At 35.4% G+C, this 16,049-nt stretch overlaps 1 protein-coding gene across 2 annotated transcripts in view; it reads left to right on the top strand.

Moving 5' to 3' along the window:
• The window catches only part of MTFR1 (mitochondrial fission regulator 1), a 43,112-nt gene that overhangs the window by 10,426 nt on the left and 16,637 nt on the right, over window positions 1-16,049 (top strand). For both annotated transcript variants that reach the window (XM_004679838.2, XM_012723095.1), the window contains exons 2-4: window positions 795-937; window positions 6,595-6,693; window positions 15,604-15,719. In XM_004679838.2, coding sequence (XP_004679895.1) covers window positions 872-937; window positions 6,595-6,693; window positions 15,604-15,719 — 281 coding nt within the window. In that variant the 5' untranslated portion in view covers window positions 795-871. The remainder of the gene's footprint in view (window positions 1-794; window positions 938-6,594; window positions 6,694-15,603; window positions 15,720-16,049) is intronic.

Here is a 16,049-nt window from a genome sequence, read left to right as displayed (position 1 = left end):
GGGCAGGCGGTAATCGAACTCATGCGGAAGCGGCTTTAGATTCTCAGTGCTGTGCTTTAACCCGCTGCGCCACCAGGGAGGGCCTTTTTCCCCTATTTTATAAGCAAGACTGTTTTGCTTAAAGTACCTGACTTATAGTCAGGTATAAATTCCTTGTCACATTGGAGACCAACACATTCAGTGAACTAGTTTGTTTTATGAGTTAACATTTTAGTTATTAACAGATATACAGTATATTGATGGGCAAGGGAATATGACTTGAGTTATATGCCAGTAAAAGGGCTTTTTCCTTATTTTTGACCTAGCATATGAAATCCTGTTCCATATTTGTGAAATTTCTTTGATTTTTGGTGGGTAACAGGATACCCCTGTGACTATAGCCAGGTAGATTTGACCAAGCAAACCACCAATGTGGGCAGCAGTACAGGAGTCAGTCAGGCAGAAAATTAGGAGCTGTTATACTCTCATCTATCGAGAATAAATGTAGCAGTTGCATTCTTCCTTGGCCCAGTGCTGCTGCAATTATTCTTTCATGATTGTATGTCCTATAAGCTGTGTTCTCCTAAGATTAGTATCTATAGATATCTTTTCATAAATACACTTTCTAGTTAAATTTGCCACAGTAGGTTTTGTTGCTTCCAGCTAACTGGGGGAAACATATTTAAAAAGAGGAAATCTTGTGTTAGTTTTTTCAAAGCTATATTACACACAGGTTAAAAGTGTTTTAGTGTAGGCTCTGTGAGATGTTGCATACTATAGTTTTTCATTTTACTATCTGCATTTTAAAATTTCAGTGTGCTTTATGGACCATGTGCTGCTATGTATGCCTGAAGTACTTGAAATGCAAAATTGGAGACATTTTGCCATCTAAATGCTTGACTGGATTAAGCGCCTAATTAGGATGATTTTCCAACAGGCTGGAGTAAGCATGCAGTCGGTGAGTACTCAAAATACATTTTTGGAATCCAAACTTTTAGATCTTTTAATGTTTAAGTGAGATAAATATATTATGACCACCATTTTTAACTTACTGTTTATGTACTATTTAATTTTCTTACTCTTTAAATCAGATATAAATCTTCACCCAGTATCCTAATTAAGGGAGTAACTTTTTGGTTACTTTGAAAATATTCATGTGACTGTTAAAAGCAATGCATTAGTTATTAGTGAAAAAATGACTAAATATATATGGAAATCACTGAGTGAAATGTTTGACTTGGCATTTGACAACTTTGGGTGTTGTGTTGATACAATTGTTACTATTGAATACTTTATTTTTTTCAAAGATTTATTTATTTATGCATACAGAATTGGGATACAGGCCAGAAGCGCAGGGGCAGTGAGATGATTGAGGATTCATCAGAGACAGAGTGGAGAGCAGAACAGGCAGATTGACGAAGTACACTGCTGAGGGGAGCAGAGGGGAGCAGCAGTCAAGAGAGGGTTAAAGCGCAGAACTGCAAGCATGCCTAGACATTTTTGGTGATTATATGATTTTAAATGTAGTCAATCCAAACTTTCTCCTCTATTATGTTAATGTTTTTGAGCAAAAATGTTTTCAAGCTAGATAGAGAAAGCAAGAATAAAATGAATATGATTCTGGCTGATCAGTATTTTGTTTAAAAAAATTATAGCAAATATCTTATTAAGGGGTAAGAAATCCATTCCATTAAGATATAATTAAATAAGTTATTAAACAAAAAAGGGTTTATTTTTAATAGTAATTCATATTAGTAATATTTTCAAGAATACATAACAAACTGTTCCCTTATTTACTGTTTTTGCTTTTTGGAGTAGTAATGTGAATGTGACTAGGAGTTTAGAGTAAGGAAGAAGAGAAATGAGCATACTTTTTATTTTCCCCTGGCTCTCTTTGAATTAAGCTATTACACAGGGGCCCTCCATGGTGGCTTAGCAGGTTAAAGCACAGAACTAAGAAGCAAAAGCATTTCAACATGAGTTCGATTCCCACCCCTGAGGTGACCCACATTGCATGGCAGACCTCTCCTGACCCGCCCGCTGCTCCCCTCAGCAGTGTACTTTATCAGTTGGCTTGTTCTACTCCCCATACTATCTCTAGTGAATCCTCTCACCACCCCTGCACCTCTGGCCTGTACCCCAGTTCTGTATGCATAAGTAAATAAATCTTTAAAAAAAAAAAAAGATATTACACGGTTTGGTTTGACCTCCTTCCCAGAAAAATGATGTATATACAACACACACACAATTTTGCTTATAATTTTAGGTATATATGAATCTTAGAAGAAGATGTGTTAATATTACATGGTTTATTGGTTTATTTTGAAAAAAGGTATTTGCTTATAATTGAATTAGTATTAGAGTAAATAGTGCCTTTCAAATAATAATATAGTTTGAAACAGTCTATAACAAATGCATTGCTGCAAAAGCTTGAGTTATCATCATGATGTGATAGATGACAGCTTCAGAGTCTAGCCTCACACACACTTTAACACTTCCACAATAGTATTTCACTACGTTCAAAAAGAACAAATTGTTTTCTTGTTGTCATCTTCCGCCTTGCTGTCATCACTTTCAAACATTGTTGCTAAATGTTATGGACTGTCATTATTAGGCAGACATGCAAACACACATACACAGATTCATTATTAGATTGTCAGTTCTTATAAATAAAGCCTTTTTTTGTTTAATAACTAATTATATCTTAATGAAATGGAATTCTTACTCGTTAATGAAATCAGATTGTCTTGTAGTGACATTTTTTCCCCTGCCCTAATATTTTTTCTTCTACATCTGAAAAGATATTAATGACAGTTTATCTTGGAGGATGTCTTCCCTTCTCTAAACAAGTATACTAACAAAACACAGTTCAGCCACCAATTAGGGTAAGGAGATGAACTTGGGTCATAGAACTTCCCAGTGCACAGATGGTGGTTTTCAGTACCATCTGTTCAATATTTCTTCATAGCCATTAACAATATCCCACCCCCCACTGTCCCCATTACTGAATAGGAAAAATCAAGTAGGACCTAGTTTTAGTTTTAGAGTTCCTGGAATTGACTTCTTTTTCCCCTTACGTTTTTCTTTTTTTTTTTAAATGAATTTATTTATGCATGTATGCATACAGAAAGAACTGGGGTACAGGCTAGAGATGTGGCAGGTGGAGAGAATTCCCCAGAGACAGTGGGGAGCAGAACAGGCAGATCTATTGAAATACACTGCTGAGGGGAGTAGTGGGTGAGACAGGAGAGGCCTGCTGCACCATATGGGTCACCTTCCTGGTGAGGAATTGAACTAGTACTGCAGTGGCTGCATATCACTTCATAGTACTGTGGTTTAACCCATTGTGCCACCAGGGAGGGCCTTCCCCGCAATTTTTTTCTATAATTCAGTAAAGGTTATGACTCTTTTCTAAGTATTCTACCCATTCATTTACATGGCCCCTAGCTTCATATTTCATTGTGCTAAGAGCTATCTGATTCACAGGTTAACAGAAGACTATATTAGTCTACTGTGTATAATTGAAAAGACAATTAACATAAAGCAAGCTGTGCTTTTTCTTCTTTTAACTTTGTAGAAATCCAAGTAATCCTATTCCTTATGAGTAAAAGTAAAACCTCTGGTTTACCTTCGCTTGTAGAAAGTGACTGGAATTCTTTCTTTCTGATATTAAGCATTTGGGAAACAGTAGCTGAAACTGTCATGCAGAGTACATAGCATTCTGCTATGTACTACAGCTGGCAGAAACTTTAGTTCCTGACCTTGGCAGATCTTTGTAAAAATTTTCTTGTGAACTTTTGTCCTTTTCATCTCCAGACAAGATATTTGCTTACTGGAAGGGCAGGAGATTTATTCCTGGCTGTGCTTGGGTATTATGATATCACAGGAGAATTCTGATTTCTAACTAAATAGAAGATTAAAGATGAAAAAATGACTAAATGATGTAGTTGGTATTGCCAAATGGATTTAATTGTAAAAGATCAAGGCTTATTAAAATGTATAGTTTGCTTAATGTCTGTTTTAGAATTAATTGCACAAGTTTTTTTTTCTCCCCACATTCTTATTTTTTTCTCTAAATACCTATGTGCTATAATTCATGTGTGTATGATCATGGTGTGAACAGTATGCATTCCTGACCTACAGGTAATTCTTGTCTAAGCTTTTAAAAAAAAAAGCCTGTGTCTCTTAATGTTCTTTGTCTTGTAATAGTATTTCAATATTGATAACTTTTTCTTTTAAAAAAAAAATATATATATTTTTAAAGATTTATTTATTTGTGCATACAGAACTGGGGTACAGGCCAGAGGCTCAGGGGCGGCGAGAGGCTTCACCAGAGACAGAGTGGGGGACAGAACAGGAAGATCGACAAAGTATACTGCTGAGGGGAGCAGCGGGCGGGTCAGGAGAGGTCTGCCACGCCATGTGGTCACCTCCGGGGCAGGCAGGAATCGAACTCATGCGGAAGCGGCTTTAGATTCTCAGTGCTGTGCTTTAACCCGCTGCGCCACCAGGGAGGGCCAAAAATATATATTTTTTTTAAAAATTTATGCATTCAAGAAATGGGAAGGGGGTGAAAGATTAACTAGAGATAGACTGGGCAGCAGAATGGGTGGATTGACTGAAATACACTGCTGAGGGGAAGCAGTGGTCAAGAAAGGAGAGGTCTGCTGTGCCATGTGGGTCACCTCCCTGGTTGGGGATCAAACTTATGCTGCTGTGGTTGAGGATAGCTTCATCGAGCCGAGACTTAACCCATTGGGCCACCAGGGAGGCCCTGTTTGTTTGATTTTTGTGTGAAAGAACTAGGGTGTAGGCCAGAGGTGCGGGGGTGGAGGTGAGAGGATTTACCAGAGACAGAGTCAGAAGCAGTATAGGCTGATTTGCCAAAATACATTGCTATGGGGAGCGGTGGGTGAGATAGACCAGAGGTCTGCTGTACTGTATGTGGGTTAGCTCCTTGGCTGGTGATTGAATTCAGGCCATAGTGGTGATAGTGCTGAGACTTAATCCCTAGGCTGCCAGAGAAGCCCCATATCCTATTTTTCTACGGATCAATTTTCCAATTGAATCATCCTTTTCAAATAATTATTTCTGAAGTAAGGCATACCATTTTTGTTGGTATAGTTACAGTATTTCTTAAACTCTGTGGTACAATTACTAAATATACTGATGATAATTATATTAAAATTGAGGCATATGTGAGAGGTGTTACATAAACCCCTCTATCATTTTGTATCCTTTGACTCTTACTGGCATTCCTGAATTGGTTTGGGGCTAAAATCTAAGAAATCAAACAGCTTCTGTGCTCATTTTAGAAGATGCACTTGCTTTTAGAATGATTGAAAGGACTGCTTTGGGTTATGTGTTAAAGTCATTTTTTCCTTTGTCAAACTCTTTTTGTTAGGGTGATTCCATTGCTCAGTATATTTGCTAGCTGATTTGGTACTATTTATTTAGCTTTAGGATACAATAAATATTATTAAAGTATAATGAAAGAAGTATAACAGATGTTATTCATTCTCCTTTATTTCTTTTGAAATTACTTATAATTGCATACTACATCTCTACCTCTGTGTCCAAAATTACAAGTAGAGCACTCAAAACAAATGAATAGTTTATCTCTTTAAGTAAAAATCATTCATTACTTGGGGAGAAGTTGTAAGGTACAATTTGTAATGATTTAATTTTCTACTTTTTTTTTTTAATTTTGTGTTGGGGGTTTGTTTTAGTTTTACTTAAAGCATTACATAATGTCTTTTGAGCATTATGATTTCATCTGAGAAGTTTACCCATTCGGCCACCATTAGCCTGTTTAGTACCTTTGTATAAATAAAGAAAAGGTGTCTCTTCCCTGGGGACAGCTCCTTCAAAAAGATTCAGTTTGACTGACTTATAACTGCTATTCAGCCAGGTACTCTTGTGCAGTAAACAAAATGCAGCACCTTGCATGGTACAAATTCAGTTTCTAAACTTTGTACTGATATTGGAATTTTTTTTTGAAAAGTCCATTATAGTAAAAGTAGTTCGTATTTCTTAAAATATATATACATGCATACATACACTTTATAACTAAAAACAGCAGAAAAGAGGCTTCTTGCAGAATAGTATGAAATTTTTTACTTTAAAGAATATTATTTTATTTTATTATTATTTTTTAAAATATTTATTTATTTGTGCATACAGAACTGGGGTACAGGCCAGAGGCTCAGGGGTGGTGAGAGGCTTCACCAGAGACAGAGTGGGGAACAGAACAGGCAGATCAACGAAGTACACTGCTGAGGGGAGCAGCGGGCGGGTCAGGAGAGGTCTGCCTCGCCATGTGGTCTCCTCTGGGGCAGGCGGGAATCGAACTCATGCGGAAGCGGCTTTCGATTCTCAGTGCTGTGCTTTAACCCGCTGCGCCACCAGGGAGGGCCTAAAGAATATTATTTTATAGTTCTTACTTTTAGTATGCCTTATATTAAACATTACTACATTAATAAACTTTTAAATTTTGAATTAAGAAATAGCTTATACATTTAGGGCACTGGGATTCTGGGAATTAATGTGTCAGTATGTTCAGTGCTTTATATTAATAGTTTTATAGTTAACTTTTGGTCTTTCCTTCTTTTCCAGGTACTTTGGTCTGGAAAGCCATATGGTTCATCTCGAAGTATCGTAAGGAAGATTGGTACTAATTTATCTCTGATCCAGTGTCCAAGAATTCAGTTCCAGGTACTATGCTTTATATACTTCAGAAATTTATATTAATACTTGCATCAGAAATACAAATGAGACAGTTTAGAAACATTTTTGTAATCTTCTATCCCTGTTACTGTGATTATTAATAAAAACCGGTAACCTTAGTGGTCTAATTCTAGTCTCTATGAAGTGATTATTAAAGATTTTTAAGACATTTATCCATCATAAGAGTATATATTCAAAGATTTAGAAACATATAAAAAGCCAAGCAGTTAATTCCTAAGTGACAAAGGCCTTATGTTGAGTAAGCTTCAGGTAACCCCCATTACTTTCTTTAGTAGTAATAGCTTCCTCTTCAAGCAGCCACTGTGTATATTATTTTTAGATGCCCCTATGGATGCCATGAAGTTGCTTTCTCCATCTATGGTTTAAAGCTCAGCACTAATTATAGAAATCATTGCCTTGGTAACATCAAGACAAAGAGGTCATTGTGGCTCTCTGAATGAAGTGATAGTCAAACCCTGATTTAGGAATACTTTTCGACACTCAAGTCTTAGTTATTTAGCACCAAATCAGGAGCAGCTCTTTTCTCTAGTTGGAGATAAATTTACTACACTTGGCTTTGGTTTCTTATTCTCGTTACAGTTTTAGATATATATCACATGACTTCATTCTTGTTTTTTAGAAATTCTCTGCAATGGTTTTAAGACACAATCTTCTAGTTCAGCATTTAATAATACAAAGTTAAACAGATGTGTATGCTAATTTTATTGATTTATTGGTGACACTGGTTTACATTGTTTGCGTTTTAGAAGTATAGGATTCTCCATATCAGGTGTTATGACTTCACTGCACCCACCACCAAAACAACTATAGCCCACCAACCATATTGTTTCTTACTTTGATCTCATCTCTCCTTCTTTGGTAGCCTCAGTTCTTGGTCAGTTTCCTAGGATTAGTTCTTAGTCTGGCTTTATCTGACCACTTGTTTTTTCATTGGGTGTTGGTTTTCTCCTTCTGACTTTATTTTGCTTCGTATTACCTCCTCTAACTCCATTCATGTTGCCCCAAATGGTTAAGAGAAACTCTTGATAGCTAGGTAGTATCCTGTTGTGTAGAAAATACCTCATCTTCCTGATCCACTCATTTGTTTATGTGCACTTAGTTTGTTTCTGTAGCTTGACTGTTACAAATGGTGCTGTAGTGAATTTGGAAGTACATTTTTTCCTTCAAGTTAGTATTTTTGTGTCCTTTTGGAACTTAACCCAGGAGTGCAGTTGCTGGGTTGTGTGGTAGATCATTTCATTTGAGAAACAGCAATGCGGCATTTTCATAGGGATTCCCACCAACAATGTTAAGAGAATTCCTTTATCTCCATATCCTCACCAGCACTTGTTATTTTTAGGTGTTTTGATACAAGCCATTCTTACAAGTTTGAGATTTATCTCATTATGGTTTTTGATTTGCATTTCCCTGACAGTATGTGATGGTGAACATTTTTGGATGTGCCTGTTGACCGTCTTTTGTCATCTTTGGAGAAATGCCTACTTAGCTCTTCTGCCCATTTTTAAAAAAATAATATAATGGTTTATTTTTACATCATTTTGTGCCTTTTTTCATCTCAGTTGTAATCCTCGTGGGCTTCCCAGCACCAAATCACCCTTGTGTCATCACCATAGTACAGTGTCTTCTACCCATTTTTATTTACCTATTTATTTATTTTAAAGATTTATTTATTTGTGCATACAGAACTGGGGTATAGGCCAGAGGTGCAGGGGCGGTGAGAGGATTCACCAGAAACAGAGATGGGAGCAGAACAGGCCGATCATTCGAAGTGCACTGCTGAGGGGAGCAGCGTGCGGGTTAGGAGAGGTCTGCAGCGCTTGTGGGATCACCTCTGCCTTGGGATCACCTCCAGGGCAGGTGGGGATCAAACTCATGAGGAAGTGGCTTTAGCTTCTCAGTGCTGTGCTTTGACCTGCTGCGCCACCAGGGAGGGCCCTCTTGTGCCTATTTTTAATTGGATTTTTTGTTTTCTTTTTTGTTGAGTTATGTGAGTTCTTTGTAGATCTTTGATATCAGCCCACTATTAGCTGTATACTGATTTTAAATATTAGACTAGCATATGAAGTGTGAAGACGTATTTAATGCACAATTCACAAAATTCAAAATTGCATTTTGTGAGCTTTTTTGATATCGCATCATACTCATAAATCACTTATTTTGGTAGCTAGAGGTAAATGTGTCTTAAGTGATGTTTACTCAGGTTTATACAGGTTGACTGAGAAGACTGTTGTTGTATTCATAATCTTGCTTACAAATTGATTGGCAAGGCCTTTGTGCATAAAACTAGAAATTGGCAGATTGGAACTTTCCAAGAGGTAATTTTTATCAAATTGCAGTATTTAAAAAATATAACTGAACTAAACTGTGGTCGTAAATCCCCAAGCATAGAAAGTTTGTTTGGAGGTAGTTTTGTTGTTATTGCCATTTTATAGTTGAGTACTAAAATTAATTTATTTGGTTTTCTGATTCAACTTTCTAATTTTGCAGGTTGGATTTCTGTGTCTTTATAGGGTCACAAGTCAGAGACAGACCAACATTGTTATTTATACTTTCAGTTAATGGGCTCAATGAATATTGAGCTGGTATAAGTGATAAATGTCAAACAGTTGTGTAAAAGTATGCAGTAAATATTTTATTGCTATGTTATTTAAAGAAGACCTGCCTATAGTCTTGTTCACTATAACATTATTTGCTTTACCTGGACTTCATTTCATGAGCTATAGAAATTGAGTTGGTTGCTTTATATTCAAAATACATCTCCAGACCTTTCACATTTACTTTAACTGGAGAAAAACAAACTTTCCCTGATCCTGTTACACCTTTCAGATTTGTACATTTTAATCTTTAGTCATAGCTACATACTTCTGGTCACAAACATTTCATGTATTTGAATATTGTGGCCACCTTGGAGGTAGCAATCAGATTCAGACAATGTGAGAGAATAGGCCCTTCTTTTTTCATAGATCTTATTCTAGATTCACAAAACCAAAAGAAAAATCAGATCATGAAGGAAATGAAGAAAGCAGTGACTCTGAGGGTTTGGAAGAATGAGTGCAGAGGTTTTGATTTGTAGCAGTTCTTAACACTGGATGCTTTGAAAAAAAATTACACAGGTTCAGGGGTCTTACTCCAGTGATTATTTTCCTATCCTCTTTGCAAAAACATTTACAGAGCTTTTGAAGAGTCAGAGGGTCTCCTCCAGGCTTATTAAAACTGAATTTCATACATGTTTTAAAACACTTGAGGGTTTCTTTTATGTATCTGATATTGAGGATCTCGGGCACAGATTGTGTTTTGGCATCTTAGTAAAGGAAATTTATGTTAAAGAAGTAGCACAATATCTGTTGACAATTATGAAAACAATCATTAAAATACTTTTGGGGTGCATTTTTATAAATTTTAAATGGAATTAAAAGCATAGAATGTAAGTATAACATATTGGGGTAATAATATTAACCTGAAAAAAAAGTAAGACACGCCCGAAATTTTTACACAGTGTTATAAATTGGTGTTACCTCAATAAAAAGTATTAAATATATATTTCAAAAAAGACTTTAGACAATAAAAAGAAAGATGACCCTGAACATTATTAGATAAGGGGTAGGTGAGGATTTGGCACTGTAGTGTAACGTTTAAATCCCAGCTCTATAACAGTAAGACCTTTGACTAATTTAACCTATATTAATGTGTGGTACATGCACACAGTCACCCACACACCCGAAAAATTGGCCCCACTGTTTTCTTGCTAGGAGTGTTTGAGTTTGTGATGGAAGAAATATTCTGTAATCAAGTATGCACAGTTATATGTTACTTGAGAACATTTTGTTCTTATGGACTGCATGTAGGACAGTGGTCCCAAAGGTAGTATACACTCAGTGTATACCCTCAGTGTATAGTACCTAAGTTTGTGTAATTACACTGTGATGTTAATACAACAAAATCAACTGACTACAATTTTTCAGACTGTAGCTACATTATTAAGTGACATATGGTATAAGGAATAACATTTTCTCTCATATGCGCACTTCATGACTAAATCTGGACACAAAACAACCACCTGCCATGGCCTGTTTTTATTTAGTGAAGAAACTTGAAATCCATACATTGTTTTGGTACTGTTCAGTCACTAGTGAACAGACATGAGTTCTGTCCTTATGGAGATGTGATTCAGTGTGAGAAATGTTATATAAGCAACTATGCTAATAAACATGGCAGTGTCATGAAGGAAAAAGTATAGTATAGCATGCAGAATAGTAACATTGGTGGTCAAAGAAGATCTCTCTGAAGGAAGGATTAGAAAGAGTCATTGCTGAACAAACTTGGGGGGAGTACTGTTAGCAAAGAACATATGCACAGGTCCTACAGCAAAAGACAGTATTTGAGGAACTGATTTGTCTGTCACAAATTAGTGAAGTTGGAGACTTAGTGGTCTTTGACATCTGAACCATATGAAGATCAGCATGTGAATAAATACCAGAAATAATTGTTAAATTTGACACTTTCCTGGTTACTATTTGATAATCTGGAAAATATTAATATGAGATGCCATACTGTGTGTGGTATCCTTGTCTTGGTATTTCTGGCTATAAAGTGGGCATTAAATATAACCAAGTCCAGATGCAAGCATTAAATATTTATAAATTTGGCAGTATGGCATAGTAATTTGAAGCCTAACTGTTTAAAAAAAAAAGTGATCTTTTATTTATCCTCAGTAATCCTATTTCTCCATGGGAACACTGTTACTTGTCTTCCAAGGTTCTTTTGAGAGAAATTTCATTCAAATATGTCATGAATAGATAGTATTAAGGCTCAGTTTTTTAAAAGTGATCATATTACTCAGAAACATTTGTGGCTGAATCTGCTAACATTTGAGTTCTCCTTTCAGACTAGTATTCTTTTATACAGGCATACTGTTCTCCTTCTTTCAGACTAGTATTCTTTTATACAGGCATACTGTTTTCCAAACAGTTGGCATTATGGCACTATATTAAAATAAAAGATTTCTATCATTTTTTTTATGATAGTAGGAATTGGTTATAAAAAGAGAAATAATTGTAAGTATGAAAGCAGATTATTACTGTTTTGCCTTTAAGAATACATGTTTTACACTTGGCAATAAATAAATAGTAAAACAAACTAAATATATTTACTGTATACCTTTTTGTTACAAACTAAGCGAATTTAGGTTTTTAGTACCAGTGTGTTTATTTTATAAAAAGTCACATAGGATCAAAGTTAGCTTTTTTAATATTTTATTCAAAGTATTTCAACATTTGTACAGACTTTGTATTTTTTATGCACTTTAAATAACTTTCTTTGATATTTTGCATTATCAGAATACTTTATCCAATGTTACTTAATAAAATTCTTGAAATATAATTTAATTTTAGATAAATTGTATAAAATGTTAAAATTTTGCTCTGAAATTTTTTTGTACCTTCAAACAGGAATTTGGATTCTTAAATTAGTATATACCACTTTTAATTTTAAATCCTGTAATGTTATGGATTGTGAATACTCAGTTTCCTTTACTGTTGTCATTTTTTTTTTCTTTCTAACAAAGCTATGGTAGTACAGGACCTTGCTGGAACCTTCAGTAAGTTGGTCTTTTCTTTTCAAACTTCTCATCAATCATCCATGCATGTTGGTAGTGACATCTAAATCATACTTCCAAAAATTTAATGTTGTCAGTCTATTTCTTGCACAGACTTACCTAACTGGTATTTTACAAAATGAAATGTCCTTCCATTTCATGCTTATGTTACTCAGTGTACATTTCATCAACAATTGAAATAGCTTTTAAATAAAAGATAGTATTTTTCAATTTATATTTTGTCTTTGAATGGGTTTGATTTTTCAAGGAACTGTGTTAGACTTTTTTAGGGGCATAAAGCATTGTTCTTATGTAAATACATGACTTGTTAAAATTACTGTGTGTGTGAATGCCAGAAATACAAGTCATCAATTCTGGAACTGTTTCTTGACAATAGCATTAACTTTTTCATAACATTACCATGACATTCAGATTTTAAATATAAGCAATATCTAGTAAGGTTGCAAACTATTATAAGATCATATTATAGAAATATTTTTTAAGTTTATGTAAAAAGCAACATTACACATTTACTGTACAAAGTATTACAATTGTAAAACTGAGTGAGACGTTTGATTAGCTTATATCTTTGAGTATCTATTTTAAGAACTGTCTCATTTTGTTGTCTTTTTTTTTTTTAAAGATTAATTTATTTAGGCATACAGAACTGGGGTGCAGTCTAGAGGTGCAGAGGCACTGAGATGATTCACCAGACAGAGTGGGGAGCAGAACAGGCAGATTGACAAAGTACACTGCTGAGGGGAGCAGCAGGCCGGTCAGCAAAGGTCCACTGCGCCATGTGGATCACCTCTGGGGTGGGGATCTTGATATAGCATTGAAAAGGCTTTAACATATTGTGCCACCAGAGAGGCATTTTGTTTTCTTATATAAATTAAAATATCTGTGAAGGAAATTTTGTTACTTTTATGGGAAAGTAATAAATCTTGAGGTCAAAGACTGAAGTTACATTTATATTAAATATCCCGTCTTACCAATTACTAACTGTTACAAAAGGTGCTATTTTCTAAAAGAGTTTCTTGGTCTAATCTTATAAATAGCACCATAGGAAGGCACAAATTAGGTTGTACTTACATGATGTCTCACTTTACAAAACAACTCATTAAATATTGAATCTTTTGGAAGTTTCCATAGTGTGTGAGGCCTTCTTGTTCAAGGCTACCACTTAGAATCTTGCAACTGTTTTATAGGTATATTAGTACACCATTCTGTTTTAGTAAAGGATAGGAACAATTTTTTTTTTTTAAAGATTTATTTTTTTATTCATATAGGACTGGGGTACAGGCCAGAGATGGGAGGGTGAGAGGATTCACCAGAGACAGAGCAGGGAGCAGAACACGCAGATCGACAAGATACACTGCTGAGGGGAGCAGCGGGCAGGTCAGGAGAGGTCTGCCACACCATGTGATCACCTCCAGGGCATGCGGGAATCGAACTCATGTGGATGTGGCTTTAGCTTCTCAGTGCTGTGCTTTAACCCGCTGCGCCACCAGGGAGGGCCCAGGATAGGAACAATTTTTGAGTTCATGAGCGGAGTTCAGTTATGTTATTTAGGTTCTATAAGATATCCAACTACAGAAATATGTATTTAGTGATTATATTGTGATAAACTTCTGAAACATTTCAGGGAGGAGTACAGAAATCTTCATTTTGTTTTTTCCTTAATTGTTTTCCATTATCCCTTGATAATGTACTTGCTGAAGCTTTTATTTTTCTCGTCTGCCAACAATTACTCCATTACATAAGAAAACACTGATGTTTTGAAAGCCATTTCAACTTAATTCCACTATTAGGCTTTTGTTTTCTGCCTAGTACTCACTTCTTAAATAATCTACTCTCTTAACACACTTTTTTTTCCTCTTGCCTGTAATTCCCCCTCCTACCACCACTCCAGCAAAAACATAAATTAAGATATTTTAAAGACTTGATGTTTTTAGCATATAATTGTTAAAATGCACTTTTCTAATTCTACTTAAGTTCATAATTTTATATTATTGTGATATCAGAATGGGGTCCACATGCTAGCAACTCACGTGTGTAGATAAACTTTTATAACATTAAGATATTTTACGGTTTGTAATGGTATATTTTACTTCTGAGAAAGAGGCATTATTTGAGCTTAGTTCCAAAAGCTTGATCTGGAATGATGTAAGAAGGTACAAAAAATAAGAGAAAATAATGAAACAACAAAACCCCCAGAAAAAAACAAAGTAACAATTTTAAAAGGCTAAATGTAGCATCTTTCTAATTAAAAAAAAAAAATTATAAGTAAATCCTTTTGGCCTTTAAATTTTTTCTCTTAGAAGGTCTGCACTTTTATTTAAAATTGTTTTCAACTTTTAGGAAGTATTAATCTGACAACTTTATCTTTTAATTACTCATTCATTGATTATCTGACTGAGCTATTATTATGAAACTTAAATTTAATTTTTTCCTTTTTTTCAACTTTTTCCTCTATGTGTTTAAGGTTGACTAGAGAATTTTTGTTCTGCTCTTTATATTTTTCTTAAATATTATTTATACTTTTATTTAGTTTTGGGGGGATTTAAGGTTTTTTTAAAAGTATGTTTTCAACATTGAAACAGCATATTTATGATATCTGTTATAAAGTATTTCCAGATTTAGCACAAATTGGTCACTAGCTTGTTATTGTTATTTTAGTTTTTTAAAAAAATTTCAGATAAAAAAATTTCTAATGCTTAAATTTAAAAATCCTTAACATTTTAGGATGAACAGAGTAAAAAAAAAACCAGTTTCATTGGACCTGTAAAATAAAACATGAGCAAAAGTAAGTTATAATTCAGGGATTGTCATAAACTGTTTTTTTTTTTTAAGACTTACTTATTTATGCATACAGAACTGGGGTATAGGCCAGGGGGACAGGGACCAGTGAGAGGATTCACCAGAGACAGAGTAGGGAGCAGAACAGGCAGATTGATAAACTATACTGCTGAGGAGCAGAGGGCGGTCAGGAGTGGTCTGCTGCACCATATGGGTCACTTCTCTGGCCAGGGATCAAACTCTTGCTGAAACAGCTGCAGCCAGTATTGCAGTGCTGCACTTTTAATTTGACTCATTGTGCCACCAGGGAGGGCCCTTGTCATATACTATTAAGCCACAGTTCCTTTCATGGAGACTTCATTGGAAATGTTAGAAGCTGCCTGTGTGTTTATAATAATAGATGATGATTTTCTTATGTGATTAAAAAGTTTCACTTTTAATATTTTCATGGTATAGTAAAGATTTTTCTCATTTGTGACTTACAGCTTACCAGCCCTACAACAGGACATAGCCCCAGCCGCCCAGGAGAGGATGCAGTGGTGTCTTTTGCTGATGTTGGATGGGTAGCTGAAGAAGAAGTAGAGTGTTCAATGAGGCAAAGGTTAGTCTAGAATGCTGTAAGGATGAAGTTGCAATATTTTTTTTTTTAAAGATTTATTTATTTATACATACAGAACTGGGATATAGGCCAGAGGTGCAGGGCAGTGAGAGGATTCACCAGAGACAGAGTGGGGAGCAGAACAGGCAGACTGATGAAGTACACTGCTGAGGGGAGCAGCGGGCAGGTCAGGAAAGGTCTGCCACGCCATGTCACCTCCTGGGCAGGCGGGGATCGAACTCATGCTGCAGTGGCTTTAGCTTCTTAGTGCTGTGCTTTAACCCGCTGCGCCACCAAGGAGGGCCCGCAATATTTTTTAATTTTAAAAGATAA

This window comes from Condylura cristata, unplaced genomic scaffold (assembly GCF_000260355.1).
Source record: "Condylura cristata isolate star-nosed mole 26May11 unplaced genomic scaffold, ConCri1.0 scaffold00009, whole genome shotgun sequence".
NCBI lineage: Eukaryota > Metazoa > Chordata > Mammalia > Eulipotyphla > Talpidae > Condylura > Condylura cristata.
Note: the sequence above shows the minus strand (reverse complement) of the source record. Positions and strands in the feature narration are given on the sequence as shown.